At 33.8% G+C, this 17,870-nt stretch overlaps 3 protein-coding genes across 4 annotated transcripts in view; 2 read left to right on the forward strand and 1 right to left on the reverse strand.

Annotated features, from left to right (window-relative positions):
- Positions 1–17,870, reverse strand: part of LOC127876407 (neuronal acetylcholine receptor subunit alpha-10-like) — a 111,731-nt gene that overhangs the window by 81,274 nt on the left and 12,587 nt on the right. The gene's annotated exons all lie outside the window — the stretch shown is intronic.
- Positions 2,169–3,491, forward strand: LOC127876411 (homeotic protein proboscipedia-like). Its single transcript, XM_052421644.1, has 2 exons — positions 2,169–2,469; positions 2,625–3,491. The coding sequence occupies exons 1-2, from the start codon at positions 2,419–2,421 to the stop codon at positions 3,009–3,011; spliced, it is 438 nt and encodes a 145-aa protein (XP_052277604.1). The 5' UTR covers positions 2,169–2,418; the 3' UTR covers positions 3,012–3,491.
- Positions 9,537–10,463, forward strand: LOC127878617 (homeotic protein caudal-like). The gene is made up of 2 exons (XM_052425142.1): positions 9,537–9,965; positions 10,089–10,463. The coding sequence occupies exons 1-2, from the start codon at positions 9,537–9,539 to the stop codon at positions 10,461–10,463; spliced, it is 804 nt and encodes a 267-aa protein (XP_052281102.1).

Below are 17,870 nucleotides of genomic sequence, written 5' to 3' on the forward strand. Positions count from 1 at the left end.
TAAAATGTGGTTGGTTGCTTTTCGTAGAACGTCTCCAGTATAGTTTAGCTTTTAAATATTTACTTTCTGAAATATATTGCATTGATCATTAGTTACATGTGTGAAACGTTACCATCGCAATACCAATACCATCACAAAGGCGACAGGGACCGCGGTGTCCGCGGTCTCGGCTACACTAATTGTGTGGAGCATAAAAAGCTATTTTCGAAAATCATCATTACTTAAAGAAGTTCTCCTATTTGCCCCGCTACGCAACTATTATAGACATGGACCCAAATCTTGATCATCTGACTTTTACCAGAACACAACCTTGGAGAATCGGCCGTTTAATGATTTAAATATTGATTCAACTAAATAAAATAATGAAAGTATTAAATAGACAGGCCAAAGATATTAAATCATTATTTACGTTACAAAGTCCCTTTTAAGTCAGTCAATTCAACGCATTCATCTCAGATGTTTTACCTTTCGGTGCGAACTATTAATTTTACATTAAACGTGGGTTGTAATGATTTCGGCATTTTATATCAAGGTTACTGGGACATATATTAGTTTCTTTGTCGACAGCTGTCGGGTAAACATCCCACACAACAACTAAAGTCTGCTCGTGTTACGCGTCCCGCCTAGTTATGTAACAAAATGCGGGGGAGTATTTACATGTAACTCGAAACATTATTATAACACTGAAAAACACTTCTTCTTGAAGGGGCTCCTTAACAGTATCTTGAACACTCAGATCTGTGTACTTAAACATTCTAAGCACCGGCATGAGCATTTAACGGCTTGAGCTTTATTACATAAAAATGTATACATGTGTTTAGTTAAGAACTTGCTGAATTTCATTTATAAAAATAAAAAATTCATTCCTCTAGTTTAATATTTCATTATTGAAGGAATTGAAATGTGTGTTCCTACCACCATTTTTTTTAAATACCATTTGTCATAACCAACAAGCGGAAATTAGTATTTGTAGTGTTAAATATTCGTTCAGACGTGCACAAACGCATTTGTACACAAACTTTTACGTACGCATGTGGAGATCTGCGAGTGTGCACGTAACGTTATTGTACACGTAGAGATTTGCAGATCTGCAGATGCGCACGTTAACATTACACAATCTGTCGCAATTTAAGATTGTATCAATCTTAAGCCAATTAAGTGGTTAAAATACCTAATCATAAAATCTATTCGAGGACCGTGATCACAGTTTATTTGTAGTTAAAGAGTTGAATTCATTTAATGTTGCTATGGTAAACAAGCTCCGCACTGAATGATGATACGGTTTGTTCGTTCTTCAACTAGCAAATTCATAACAGGTCGTTGTTAGTGTTATTGTATAGGCATAACGTATGCGCTTCGTTTAATGTTTTTTTAACACCAAAAGAATCATTCGACCAACTGTGGTAATTTTGTGTACATATTTTGTGTCAGTTTGTATTTGTCATAAAAAATCCACTGTTTTACTATCATAATAATACGATGTTAAGACGTGATTTGAGTTCAAAATTGAAAATAAGACATAATCCTTATTATTAAAGGCCTCTTAATAAAGTTGATAAGAACAATTTACAGTAAGTGTTATCATTGGGTTTACTTAACGAAATACAGTATACATTGTGTATATTTTCAATTCATAGGAACTTGTCACTGATATATCCCTCAACTTTACAGCAATACATGTACGTACATCTAAATGAAAGAAATTCGATACTTTTAAAAATCAAGTAATCTGGCAAAAATGAACAAATCTTTTCAAAATTGATAAAATTGAAATTTGAAATAAATAATCAAAGATATATTGACAAGAAAACACTATATCATAGTATATGAGCGACCATTACAAAACCTCGATTAACAACGGCACGTATGATACTGCAAACATAACGTTTAAGTAAATAAAATAATTAATTAGTAGACCAAACTCTTACCACGTGCTAGCCATGCCTGTTTATGACAACTGTTTAAAATTCTGTATTTATCAGGTCTGCACTTTAAGATCGTATCTCTTTCGACTCATTTCGGTTTATACCGGAACAATCCGGTAGAGCGACGTACTCAGTGAATCACCATTTATATATATTTATAGAATCCGAGTTTTATCCGTTGAAATAATGGGATCCCAGTTGGAGTGTCGATATAAATACAAAATATATTCGTTTATTAGGAAATTTGAGCCTATTTGTAAAACCCCGCCAATAGGAGGGATTAATTAGAAGCTAACGTGCCACAAATAGATTCACTGATCTAAAATAACGCTAGCAACTTTAGTTGTTCGAACACACTTCTTTTTCAGTATATAGTGGGTGCCTGATTGTATCAGACACTTAAAAAAAAAACGGTTTTGCACTTTTAGAAAGTATTTAATCAGGAAACAGGAAGGGACTGGAACAGGCTTACGAGGAGAACAAGTTTATCACTATGGAAATAAGAAGTAAACTGTCCAAGGAGTTGGATCTGTCTGATAGACAGGTAAATAATATTATTGAACAGTTAATAAAATTGAATAATTTCAAGTTGTATTATAATGTTAATTTCTTATCTAAAGTTTAAAATCTATTTTGTTTAATACATGATGTTGTGTAATGGACAAGTAGTTATAACCACCGATACATTGTTATTTGTAGATCAAAATCTGGTTTCAAAACAGAAGAGCAAAGGAACGCAGGGATTCGATGCGGTTCTCAAATACAGAAAACCCCACGTCCGACTCAGGTCACAGCACTTCTTCCGAATGTGACGACAGAACTTCTGTGACGTCATCGTGTCGATTTGTTGGATTGGAAATTGAGATTTCGAATGACAAGTTCCAAACAGATCAATGCCAAGCAAATTCAATGAACATTAAGACAGACCAATTCTGTGGATATAACGCAGCACCAGTATTGTGTGATTCTGAGCCATGTTCTTCCTCGGGTTGGAACAATGCGGTTGGCCATGGCGGTCTTATACAAGCTGACACCTCTCCCCTCGGAGCAGTCATTAACCTAGATTTTCCAACATGGAGGCTTTGATAAATTAATGAATACACGGTTCATGTTCTATGTTTGAAGTGATAGGTTTTGAAACCATCCACTAAATGAAATGTGTGTTTACAAATATCACTCCTTTTGTTGAAACAAAAATTGTTTTGTTTGGCGGAATGAATTCACATTGTTTAATACGAATATTATATGATGCAATTATATTAAAAGTATTTTTTTTCAAATAACTGGTATGTATTGTTCTTAAGAAATGTTATACAACCAATTTATTTAAAAAACAACATTATGTTTCGGAAATGTAATTTCACAGAGCATAACGTAATTTAATTGTCACTTTAAAGGGGCCTTTTCACAGATTTTGGCATGTTTTGAAGTTATTCATTAAATGCTTTCTATTGATAAATGTAAACATTTAATCGTAAAAGCTGCAGTAAAAAATAAAGAATACAATTTAAAAAAGGAAAAAACTTTGCCTGGAGCAGGTTTCGAACCAGTGACCCCTGACGTCCTGCCGAGGTCCTGAAGTAAAAACGCTTTTACTCTCTCGGCTATTCTGCCAAGTTTACATATGTGGGGTATTTTAATCATTATTAAAGCAATCTTCGTAGTGTCACAAAATTTAACGACAACAGAACTCTCCAAATTATTCAATCGTTTCGCGTTGCAACGCTTTATAATTTTAAGGTTTTAAAATCTTCAAAAGATGCATATGATGGCTATATTAGACCATGGCAAATGTTCAGTAATACTGTTTCCTCAGAAATATCATAACTAAAACGAAAATTTGCGAATCTGAAACAACTTTTTTCAATTTTGTCAATTTATCAAAACGTGAAAAGATCCCTTTAAATGCAGATGTAAGAGGCGCGAAACATATATAAGCAGACGTAAAACCATTCAAACGTGGACATAATGCATTTCGTGCTCAGGTGATGTATTATGTGTGGTCAATACAACCGACTTTTAAACGAAAATTACTTGAAAAATCACATTTTGAATTAGTTAACGATCATAGTCGGAACATTAATACGAAGCATATTTTCATTTTAACATAAATTTTGACACTTTTTACAACTTTACTTTACATTCATCATTTCGTAATAAAACGATTTATTGTTAGATTTCAGTCATTATGTCGTTTCATTGTGTAAGGAGTATCGAAAGAAAACGAGTATGATGAAAAGATTGACTTCAGCTGTAAAATTAAGCGGAATATGGTGCAAAGTTACAATAAAAAGCATCCGTTACACCATGTTCACTATTATCAATAGTGTGATAACTAACGTATATATTTGTTTGAGTTCTTCTTTCATGTTTCGGAAAATTTTAATATAAATATTAATTTTAACACGGTTTTTGTATTTTAAAATTTGTGAGGCCCTTCATGCATGAGTCAGCATATATTAGGACCCGGAGCACTCCTACCTAAGTTGCTTGCTAGCATCACGAATGTTTCGACGACTTTTAAATTTTGTTGCAATTTCCACATATTTTTATGAAATATTTTCAAGTTTGCTGTGGTGTTTTGCTGTGGGTTTAAACTGGAGTGTCCTGAGGAATTCTTTCGGGTTGGTGACCATCAATCAAACTCGTATGTGCGGTTAACGGGGATTAAACCCTTCTCGCCTATGTGAGAAGCGCGTGTAACAAACCACAGGGCTAATCAGACTGCCATTTTAACACTGGTCCATTCTTGAAATATACGATTTTCAGTTTCAGTAAGGAGATGTTACAAATAAGTAGCTGGTTTGAAAGCAGGATTAACCTTCTTTGATATTCGAATTAATCGAAAACTTAAATTTAACAATGCATACTTAACTATTAGAGTAATATTCAGCAGCAAAATTAACATGGGCACTTAAATAACTTTTTTTCACACCGTTCAACAGCTAGGCATGTGAGAGGAATGTTTGACCTTTGTAGCTTTCTTTTAGAAACATCCAATTATATTTAAGAATAAATAAATAACTTAGAATCAAGAAAAAAATTGACACTTCAGTTTAAATTTATACTGGCTATTCAATACTGTTAATGCACTTAAAGGTTCTTAACGTTATGTTATTTAAAATGTTCACACATGTGAGTTAAGAACAAATCTGTTTTACAATATTCGTCGACCTTTTTAGACTTATAATAATTCTTGATTGGTGCGACACATCATTTGAAACGTCTGGACCCGGAGAATCGCTAGTATACAATATAGTGTTAAAACGTGCACAATTGCGATTACGAAAAACAACAACACTTGAAATAAATATTCGCTTGCCAAGTAAACAAAACGGTTCGCAAAACCTGAGTCATAATTGTTTGTTAAAACTAAACGAACACGGACGGTCGAAGATTAAAATTAAGGCCAAAGTCTGAATTTATGATAAGTAATAGTATCCATTACCCTCTGACGGCATCCATTTATATACGACAATTTCTAATAAAGTTTGTATTCGAGCGAGATCTAATGAACGAATAATCCTGATTTTACGAAAAACTGAATTTGAATTATAGTATAATGTGCTCATGATGTTAATTAATAGACTTAATATATGTTGAACATTATAGGTAATTTCCACGTAACAGAAGATTGCACTTTATTGTTGTTGGCGCTCGGTTGCAAACTTTTGTTGCATGTCCTATATTAAAATCAAATGAACTAAAACAGGTCGAGCCAAGGTCGTCATATCATCATTTCAATATAAAAATAGTATTCTCCATAAGAGTTTTCGATTTCGTGGTATCCTAATCATGCATTTCTAGTAAATAAACAAACCTGAAAATTAGTTATAAGCCCAATGGAATGGACAGTTTATTTAATTGTAACGCAAATAAAATTAAACACATGATATTGAACCACTTAAGAAAGAAGAAAGCCGCTTTTGATAACTCATGGTAGCATGCTCTTACAAGGGAGGCAACTCGTGATGTGACAAGTCGGCAGTAAACAAAAAGTTGCACTTTATTATCTCGCTTAACATGGGTCTAAATAACGTTAAACCCTTTACCACTTAGATACGTGTTTTGACGCATTTGAAGTCCGTCAAAATAGTTACATTTAATTAAATACCTTTCTTACTAGATTCAAGTTTTAAAAGGCTTCATTTCAAACCCTTAGATACTGATGAGCAGATAACAGCAAAAAACCAGAACAGCCCGCGAGAAACTTTAATTATCAGTCTGTTAAATTAAATGTAACTCGAGTAACTCGTAATCTGTTTAGGTTTAATGCTGGTTGCAAAAGCCATTTTCGCTTTGCTTCTTATGGGGAAAAAGGTTAAACGCTCTATTCTAATTGGATTTTTTAAACAGTTCGAAATCACCAATTACAGAAAGTCGAGATATTTATCTTTCAGAACATTCAATGCCATGCCGCATGCACGAAATTTAGACAATAAAAATCGTAAACCAAAAAGTTTGTTATGTTATTTTTTTGCGGTTATAGACAGTGTTCCTGGCTGAAATAAATAAAATATTACATTTAAATCATTCACGTTACAGTATTCAACATGAAAGTGGTAGAATATTTGTGGAAAACATAAGAATTTTGATTCAAACTTCTGCTACAATTTAACGAGTACTTACGGAGATTACCCATTGTACAGATGTATCACCAGACATACTCCAATAGACAAATATCTTCCATGTTTCAAGTTTATCAGCCTGCAGATTTGTTCATACGACACAAAGACACTTATTTATTTTCACGGATCATTTCGTAATGTTCAAACAAGTAAAATAGTATAAGTCACAAAGCAATAAGATTGCATATTATTTTATTAAAATGATATAATGAATTGAGCTGAAAAAATTAACAGGTCAAAAGAGTTAGTTAAAATGTTGTTAATGACCAATTATCTGCAACGCATCTTGCTACCAGTTGTTTATAAAAATATACCTAATATATTCGATATTTACGTGACTGGTGAGTCCTATTAGTCGAAATGATCCGTAAAACAAAATAGTGTCTTTGTGTCGTATGAACGAATCTGCATATAAATTCAATTTAGAATCACATTGTAAATCGAATAATTCCTGTCGTCAGTTGTCAACACGAAAGCACGGTTGATATTCAAGAGCATTATATTTCTCTTTCCGGGATATTTTTTCAATATGTTGATGTTGCATTAACGAATGTACGTGTAAATGAAGTGAAAACACCAAAAATAAACAACGGTTGCGATAGACACCCATAAACTGTTAGATGCATATAATATCACTTAAACATTAGTTCATTTTTGCTGTTGCAGAATTTATATATGTCGTGCATTAAAGGGGCCTTTTCACAGATTTTGGCATGTTTTAAAGTTTGTCATTAAATGCTTTATATTGATAAATGTAAACATTAAATTTTAAAATTTCCAGTAAAAAATTTAAAAATAACATTTAAAAAGGAAAAAAAGTAGCCCGCAGCAGGGCTTAAACCAGTGACCCCCGGATTCCTGAAGTAAAAACGCAATAGCCAACTGAGCTATCCAGCTAAGCATACATAAGATGCGTATTGTATACCTTATAAAACCAATCTTCGAAGTTTCACAAATTCAAACGACAACAACAGAACTCTCCAAATTATTCAATCGTTTCGCGATGCAACGCTTTATAATTTTTAGGTTTTTAAATCGTCAAAAGATGCATATAATGGCTATATTAGACCATGACAAATGTTTAGTAATACTGTTACCTCACAAATATCATAACTAAACCGAAAAATTTGCGAATCTGAAACAACTTTTCTTTCAATTTTGTCAATTTACCAAACCGTGAAAAGATGACATCAATCTTAATTGTTATATCTAATTTAAATCTAAATATCATAAATTATATTGTGTGTCACATGTTTTTTATTAAATTAAACGCTTGCATTTATTCGGCCACTGCCGTTTGCATATTTTTGCTACTGACGTTTGCCATTCCTAAACGTACTACTGACGTTTGCCATTTTTGTTTTCACTCTTTAAACGTTTATTTAATATCTGGTAGATATTTTTGTTTGTTTATGCATAGACATATGTAAAATATGTTCATCCGGTAAAGCATAGACAGTTCTGTGATCGTTAGTTTTCGAGAACACTGACTCTTTGTAATTTTACTACTGACGTTTGCTTCTTAAATGGAAAACCAGAGCAACACACAAAACGCGTGATATACCGATCAGCTATATGCATGCCATATTGCCTGCACTAGGTCGTATGAAAGTCAGAGGATGATCAGCAAAGATATTGGAAAAAAACCTACCTTGCGCGGCTGTTTGTTGTCATAAAATGACTACTCACGCTGACTTTTGTGGTCACGTGACAGTTTTTGTTCATTCACAGTGGTTAATATTCTTATGTTTTCTTAGAAAATTCTACAGTGAAATTATTGTATACCAATACGCAAATGAAAACAAGCAATATAACATTGATTTTAGCGAGGAACACTGTCTATAAATGGTTATTAATACGCCTTTAGGCTCAACTTGAGTGCATAAATATTGAAAAAAATCTTGAATTACTTGATTTCAGTTTATCCTTCCATTCGATAGTTTATTCGATTCCTATAACCCGGCCACTCAATTATTGTAATCCCCTTGTTGCCAAAAAAATTCGTAAAAAATTGATTTTCAAAGAAATCCATTAAAACAAAAAGAAAATGTCTTCTTTAATCTTACATACTATTCCATCAAGTATTTTACATTTATTATTTATTTTTGAACAAATCATTTGTTCATGCTACTTCATGAGACATAATGATACCACCCTCACATCGCACAATATAGCAATATTCATCTGTCTCCAAATGGCAATAACGTACATATTTATACCCAGAGTCTTTACTATAAAACAATCATTTCAGTTGTATTCGTATTGTCATATGTTACATTATAAATTCGACTGAATTCATGATTTATGTTGCGAACTCAAATGCTTACACATGGTTATGTGAATACACAAAAGTAGATCACACCATTAAGTATTACATAAGTGTGGCTAATTGCAATTTAGAACAAGGACGGGTTTATTGCAATTTAAAAGTCTTCTAACAATTATCAAATCAAACTAAAACTGCATGTCCGGTGCAGAGCCAATCAAACTAAAACATGTCATAATTTAATAATCGATATAATACGTTATCCATTTTTAATCGATTGAACGATTTAAAATTAACTTGCGAAATTTAAAAACAATGTTCTAGACTTGATCATTATCATAGATGAGCACCTGTATAAATTTCTTCTGCGAGAGACACATTCATCATAAAAGTATTGCTCATGCAAATAACATATAATCTCTAAATCAAGAAGAACAGTCATAAGTTGATATTTTAATCAATATGGAAAGTTACTTGTACAGACAATTTCCACACCATTTGCAAGGGCTTTTGGCGTGCACTTCTAATACAAATGCATTCCCTCAACCGTATAGCAGTGCGGACACAACTAGTGGGACCCGATATCACCCGTATATGCATACATCCAATTATTCAAGGGGACACTTATCCTCTAATGGCTCGGATCCATACGGATTCGGAAGCTGTTTCCAGCTTACTGCGTCAGTACATTCAGGGACGAATAAGAATCAGCAAACCATGTCGGATGATGTGTTTTCAAGACTGTCTCTGTCACGTGAAGATTTAAGCCAGTATTTCGCCTCGGACATTTCCCAACTGTCAACGCTAAAGACACTACAAGATGTGTGTGGTCTAGGGGTGGCAAGCACGTGTTTCAACAATGCTGCTTGGTTGTCCGGAAATGCCACACCAAAGTTAACCCAAACGTCTGTAAAGCAATCTACATGTTCTGAAATTAACGGCGGCAATGTTGATCACCCCTTCTACAACAGACGACGTCGCGCGACATCCTCAGAAGAAGGCTTGACTCGAACACGTGACAAGTATAGGGTCGTATACACAGACAAACAGAGGAAGGGATTGGAAAAGGCGTACGAGGAGAACAAGTTTATCACTATGGAAACCAGAAACAAACTGTCAAAGGAGCTGGATCTATCGGACAGACAGGTAACTACAACGTTACATTCGTAAATTAATTACTTTAATATCAATACTTCACTTTTTACTCAAACATGTTATAATGCCGTAATGACAAATACATAATGTTAATCTGTATCTTGTTGTTTTTAGATCAAAATCTGGTTTCAAAACAGAAGAGCAAAGGAACGAAGAGATTTGAAGCGGTCCTCTGATGCAGAAAGCTCAACGTCTGACTCCGATCACAGCAATTCTTCCGATTTCATCGACAGCGCTTCAATGACGCCATCGTGTCGATTTGGCGGGAATAAGAATGAATACACGAAAAATACGTTGCCCATCGCCCACTATCACAATGAAACCGGTACCAACACCACAACAGACCCATTCTTTGGATATCAAACTGTTCCATCATTTATTGATTCTCAGCCTATGTTTTGCAGCTATTCTTCAAGTCATGGCGATCTTCATTATGTCGACCACACGCCTCTCGACATATATTCGTCTTTTCCAACAGGGAGATTATGAGACGCTATTTTAACCACGTTTAATACTTTTCTGCTTAATGTAATGTTATTTCAAGAGTGTCATAACATAATGTGTATTAATGCACGTCATGCTTCTGTTTGTCGGAGACACTTTTAGTTTTAAATGAATGCCATTATGTGTTGCCTGACATAAAATATAACCTACTAATAATATATGAGATAATGGAAAATATGTCTTATTGTTGTTTATAAAACAAAGTTTACTCCATGAGTCGGTAAGGACATCTACATAGATAACGTTTTGTATTTCTACTTCGTCGAAACATAACGTGAAATATATGCTATTTTATTTCACTTAACATTTATTTATCATGTTCAAAACATGTTAATAGGTTCATGTAACAGAGCAATACATAATTGCATGTTTATGTTATGATATAAGTCGTAATGATGATTATTTATCGGGTATATTTAATATCATTAAAAACCTGACAACAGCAACGTTTTTCAAGCTTGTCGCAATGTCAACGATGTGGCTTATGTCGTTCATGTTATAGAATAATGGTGGTATATATTAAATTACACTCGCGCAAATATATCCTCAGTTCAACTATTACCATATTACTTAAGCTTTGCTTTTACAAATTGTCCATTTTGGTACGAAATGTATAAAATCGTATATAAAGTGCCATGTCAAAGTTTGCTATCTTGTCGATTTCATTAAACATGTCTTTTTTATGTACAAAAATAAATATTATTTATTATTATTATTTACAACAGATAATAAATATTCATAGCGTAACAAAGACCGAATCGTATGGACACCATTGGATATATAAATGAATCAGCTTTGAAGCGTCGCTGCAAATCTTCTTATCGCATGTTTCACCATATGTATGGATTGAGTGTTAAAACGTCATTATCTTTCACACGTTTAAGATTATAATTTGAAGTTTTTTTCAATAAGCCTTGTCGTTGACTGATAATTGCGTGTAGTTATTTAAGATAAATGACTTCGTCGCAGGAAAATAATGTCTTGTCAGTAAACGGTGTTTACATAGTTTTAGCTTTTTTCTTAAATTAAGATTGTTTGTCGTAAATAAAAGGCGTGGTTCTTGTATCGTGGCTTATTCAGCAATATAGATCTTGCGAGTTTGCGTTCTGTCGCCAACATCATAACACACCCGAGCGACAAATATACGCACCGATGCGACTATTAACACATATTCGTTCTTTGGTTGTCACTGGATTCGAAATGTATTGTTTAGCACAAACATAATGCAAACAGTTCACACATAGAGGACTATTAGGACTATGCACAAGCTATAAATGCCCACTGTGACCTTTAACCTTTAAGCAATCAACATGGTGATGCACGTACAATCTTTCTTGACATAAATATAAATATGTGCCAATTAAAAATCAAAGTACTGACAGTACTGGTGTGACGATGCTTTTGAAGAGGATTGATATAAAAGCATCTATTTCAGTTTATCTACATCGCCACAATTGTGTATGTGGGTACGAAAATTGGGTACGAAAAAAGATTTGTTTACGAAAAAAAAATTTGGGTAGGAAAGAAAATTGGGCACGAAACAAAATTTGGGTACGAGCAAAAATGTGGGTACGAAAAATGTAGGGTACGAAAAAAACGGGGTACGGGGAAGCAGTACCCGTGGGGAACTTGATCCATTCAGCGAAACTGAAAGGCGGGTTACATTCTCGACCAAATATAACAAGAAATATCTCAATAAAGATATTCGACGTGTATTTTCTGTACCATGTTAAAAAAAGTTCTGTTACAGTAAAACTGTTGTGGGTTATTTCATTACGTTTCAGCATATAAATTCAAAACTTGACATGCACTTTAATTATACCATGCTCTTTAATTTCACATGTATAGCATACCAAACTTTATATTTCGTTGTTTCCTTTCCTAAGTCAATGATGCTATGTGTACGGACATGATTTCACATGCCCATGTGCATGAACATATAATTTTTCTCTTTTGATTATTGTTTTTTTTTCTATAATTCAATAAGCTTAGGCATGTTTGTTCGTTAAGTACGGCAATAATTTCATGATGATTCCCGAAAGTAGGTATGAGCACATAGTCGTAAGAGCACTTGAATACGTGAGTTCGCCCATGAACACATGGTAAGGTTAACTTAATCTCCGCGATATGACCTAATATGTGTTTAAAACAACAAACAATATCCAACAAACGAATGAATTATCAAACATAGTATGTGCACTGATGTGGCTCTGTAATTTCTGTTTGAAAAGTTTATTAAATATGCAAAATGAAAACGCACGCATAAGAGCGAGTTTCACAGATGTATCTTATTTAAATGCGCCGCACACAATTAATCTCGACATGTCATGTGGGCATCCGATGCATGTTAAGGCACACGTGGGCAAACGTGACGAAGACTGCTGTCCCTATCAAAATGATAACGCGCCGGTAGTGCTATCGATATAAAACCACCATACGACGCCTCGGTGTTCAGTGTTACTTTGAGCGTGCACAATGGAAATGTTGGCGCTTCATTATGTCCTCTCTGTAGGGGTGTTGGCTTTTCATATTACGAATGTATTTGCTTAAGAAAGGCATGAGTTACAGTCGAAATATGATGATCTTGAAATTGGGACGGTTTTGACGAATATTGAACACCGTTTCAATACCCTGGAGAGTGAAATGCGTGCGCTACGAGCAGCTATCGACACAAAAGATGTCAAAATAAAGACTTTGGAAGAAACACTATCTCGTACAAAAGCGTTTGCAGAAACACTGAAAAATGATTTTGACGAGAGTAAGCGTTTACTTCAAGGAGGTAAACGTGACGATTGGATTATTAATCAACGTCATGTTCGAGCAAACATTTCAATTGCAGATCTTAAAAAGGCGGATTCATGAAAGGATACATGCAGAACCAATCACGTACCAAAAGAACTACATCAACCAACATCGCATTTTCGGCGTATCTGAGCCACGACATGCAAAATGTGGCAAAAAATGTCATCATTAAATGCGACAGAACAATATTGAATGATCAAAATGCCTACAATCCTATCGATGGAATATTCACGGCACCCGTGGCGGGAGTCTATCTGTTCTCCTTCTCCGCGGACACCTACACAGATGCCTTTATCAAATTGGTGGTCGATAACGCGAACGAAGCAGACATCGTCGCCGACCCGAACCCGAAGTGGAGTTTAACCGAAAGTATGAGCAGCATCATAGTCCTGGTCTACATGAATATATTCCAAAGTGCGTGGATAGAATTCGATCAAACAACCGGGCAACTTATTTCTGCAGATGGGCAACGATACACGACATTTTCAGGAGTCCTGTTATATGAACAGTTTCATGTAATAACGTTTCTTTGACTATTACTTCTTATGTATGAACTTAACTCTGGCTTGCTTAATAATCGCATAAGTGTGTCATAAAGAAATATTTATTAAAATATTCGTATTTGTTTTGGTTTTCATGCTTGTTAAACGATGTGTTACTAACACTCTAAAAATAGTATGATACCTAATGACGATGGTGTTTTTGTATTACTTAAAAAAGGAAAATATACGGATGACAATTATCACCTTAGACGGAAGATCGCTTTAGATGACTTAATTGAATATAATGACACCGCTCTCACAAAACACACTATAGCAATATTCATTTTTTATAATATAATATTGTTCCAACTATGCATGTCCCTTGATAACACAATTATTCAGAGCATTGCAGTTTGTATTTGTAATATGTTTCGTACATACTTTGAATTAAGCCGTGATTTATTTTGCGAAATTAAATGTATGAACATGTATTTCTGAGTACACAAAAGTAGATCACACCATTAAGTAATTAAGAAGAATTGCAAATTGCAAAGCAGATCATTGACACGTTTATTGCAATTAACAAGTCTTTTCTCAATTATCCGATAAAAACTAAACCTGCATATCCGGTGTACGGCAAAACAAGCAGAAACATATCATAAATACATAATCAATTTACTAATATTTATACGTCTTATCGATTTGAACAATTTAAAATTAACCTTCGAAATATAAAAGTGTTATAGATTTGATAATTATCATTATATGAGTACCCGAATAAATGTTCTTTTGTGATTGAAACATGCATCATAAAAGTCTTGTGCAACTACCATATAACCTTTACACCAAACAGAATAATCATTATTCAATACATGTACTTCATTCAAAATGAAAGCTTATTTATGCAGACAGTTTACAAATCATTTGCGACGAACGATGGCGCATATCCCAAACGTATTAACAACACCACCGCAAATAACTACTACCAACACTGTTTTATTATCAGCCTATATACTCGGGCTGGAACAATGCGGTTATCCATGTATACTACTTGTCCTAGACAACTTGACACTTCTTCCCTCGCAACAATCATAAACTAAGACTTTCCAACGGGGAGGCTTTGATACATTTATGTGTGAACGGTTGACGTTTGGTGTGGGCAATAATGATAATCACAGAATGCATCCAGCACACTAAGTGTTTATAAATATCGCTTTTGTTTTGCAATAACCATGGTTTTGTTAAAGCGGGTATATACGATTTTTTATATGTGTTTAATTGTAATATATTGATAAAATATGTAACAACAACACAAAATAGGCCAGAAAAATTATACATTAAAGCCGAATTTCATAAAATGCAGCAAAGACAAATTAGCGCCCCGAGCCGATAGTGACGTACATATTTTCCTACAATAACCGAAGCATTCGTCTTTGTATTAGGATCGGAGATATTGTTCGTGTGTCGTATGAATATATATCGTTGAAGAATTTCAAATAAACCGTTAAACTAAGTTTAGATGCACATCGTACATGTATGGTATACATGCTGGCGAATTCGGCTGTACAGCCGTTTTCAATTTCAGAATTAAATATCTGGCTTATTTCGCATTTTTCGACACATGTTCTTCTTAACTTTTTTACACAGTTTATATAAATTCATAAATATTTGACTAAATCGTATATACCCGCTTTAAGCTGAATAAATTCTGTTCGTAGAATACGTTTACGGTACTGTTTAAAAGTATACATTTTAAAACTGTGTTGATCTTACAAAAGTGAACCGTCAGTCATAAAAAAACACAATGATTAATCGATTTGTTCTTCTGCAGAGCATAACTTAATAGAAAGCATATAGTTGGCGCTTTAAATGTATCGTTACATGCGCGAAACATAAATAAGCACATCCATAACTAGGTCATAGCGCGTTGAGTAGTCAAGTAATATGCTGGTACTGTGTCCCGTAAATAAACTTAACCGTTGTTTAAATGAAACTATGTGTTAAATGACAATTTCAATCCAGTATGTACACGATTATCCCTTGAAAATAATGATAATTGTCGAAAGGTATGTTGTTTTTCTGTCTTAATTGTTATGTGTTCTATCAGAGCTCTGAATACTCAAACTGCGTTCGAATTAAAAAAAAAATAAAGCTTCGGAAGTTCATCTGGCATTCATAGGAATTGAATTTATGTTCCTTTGCATAATTTTAATTCCGTGCTAAAATGTATATTATGTTTTCAAAAAATAATAAATGAATTTAAGTAAAACGCGAATTCGAATTGCAATTTCCGGAATTTTTCTTTGAAAAACAACATGATATTGGCTTTTGTTGGACGACACTTTCAGCCCTAACTAGATTTCGCTATGAAGATACTATCTGTAAACGAAAAATAACATCAAAAGTGTAGCCCCTATTTAGCCTGTGCTAACTAAACGGGCTCATTTATAGATCAGCTAATTCGAGGTGGAGAAAGCTGTATACTACATAGTACATCCAGAATGAAAATTTTAACAACGACATAATGCAATCATTTTATTGAAACTAATTAAAGGGATCTTTTCACGCTTTGGTAAATTGACAAAATTGAAAAAAAGTTGTTTCAGATTCGTAAGTTTTCGTTTTAGTTATGATATTTGTGAGGAAACAGTAATACTGAACATTAACCATGCTCTAATATAGCCATTATATGCATCTTTTGATGATTTTAAAACCTAAAAATTATAAAGCGTTGCAACGCGAAACGATTGAATAATTTGGAGAGTTCTGTTTTTGTCGTTAAATTTTGTGAAACTACAAAGATTGCTTATATAAGGTATAAAATACGTCACGAATGTGTACTCGGCGGAATAGCTCAGTAGGCTAGAGCGTTTTTACTTCAGGACTCTGGCAGGACTCCAGGGGTCACTGGATCGAAACCTGCTCCGGGCAATGTTCTTTTCCTTTTTTAAATTTTTTTCTTGGTTTTTTACTGGATTTTTTACGATCCAATGTTTACATTTATCAATATAAAGCATTTAATGAATAAGTTAAAAAATGCCAAAATCTGTGAAAAGGCCCCTTTAAATGCACACTATCACTAAGTGAATCATATTGAGGACGGAGAACTGCGCCGAAATTAACACCGAAAACGAATAGGGAATTTTAAAGATCTGTATTTACGTTCACCTTACTTAAGAGTTCTAACTTTTATCAAGAATACCAATAATTATGCTGTTTTTTTTTTCAACTCGAAGTGTTTCCATATTAAGTATGAAAGAATCATGTGTACAAAATATCTAACATCGGACACGTGACGTGTAAACTAAATGCCAGAGAATATTATGCAAGGTAATGTTTAACTTTCTTAACTAGTATTTCGATGATTTGTTTCTAGTACATAGAATACGCATGCATACTACAATTATTTAAATTATTGTGTTTAAATTATACAAAAAAACGTGTTGTCTTTTACATTCGATGCTGTCAGATTTTTTGTATTTAGCATTAGGCTTAGCGCCAATATTTTCAGTGTTCGTTGGTTTAGCAAACATATACGTATCCGTCAGCAAATTAATACATTTACAATATTAATTATCACAAAAGGAAGACCATTTAATTAGTGGCAAAGTTTGTGTTTATTGTTGCTGTTTTGTATTCGTGGATGTATTAAGAATCCCCATCGGTCCTGATCAGTCCAGTATTTAACGTAAGAATATTGAAATGAATCCATACTTTAAAAAATCTTATTTGATTTTACCAGTATGTTTTCCTCAATAGACCCTTTTCAAAATTGATAAGAGCGCAAAGTCACGTGACTCGCAGAACTCCAGAACGAGGCTGAACGTGTATAAATTTTCAATACTCCCGCGCAACGCCGCATCTGATTTCAGCCTTTCACTCTTTTGAACATTCGGCGATGTAACGACTTAGAAAACACAATATGACATTGTCAGAATAAGTTATAAATATGTAATTGACATTATAAGTGTCAATACATGAAATAAATTGCCTTGATTAATTTGAGAATTTAAGTTATTAAAAAACCTTTTGTATTATACGACTTTTGTATATTTTTGTTTTGTGCAATTATGAATGTTTATTCTTCAGATCACATTTGCTCTGATGA

The sequence above is a fragment of the Dreissena polymorpha genome, chromosome 4 (assembly GCF_020536995.1).
Source record: "Dreissena polymorpha isolate Duluth1 chromosome 4, UMN_Dpol_1.0, whole genome shotgun sequence".
NCBI lineage: Eukaryota > Metazoa > Mollusca > Bivalvia > Myida > Dreissenidae > Dreissena > Dreissena polymorpha.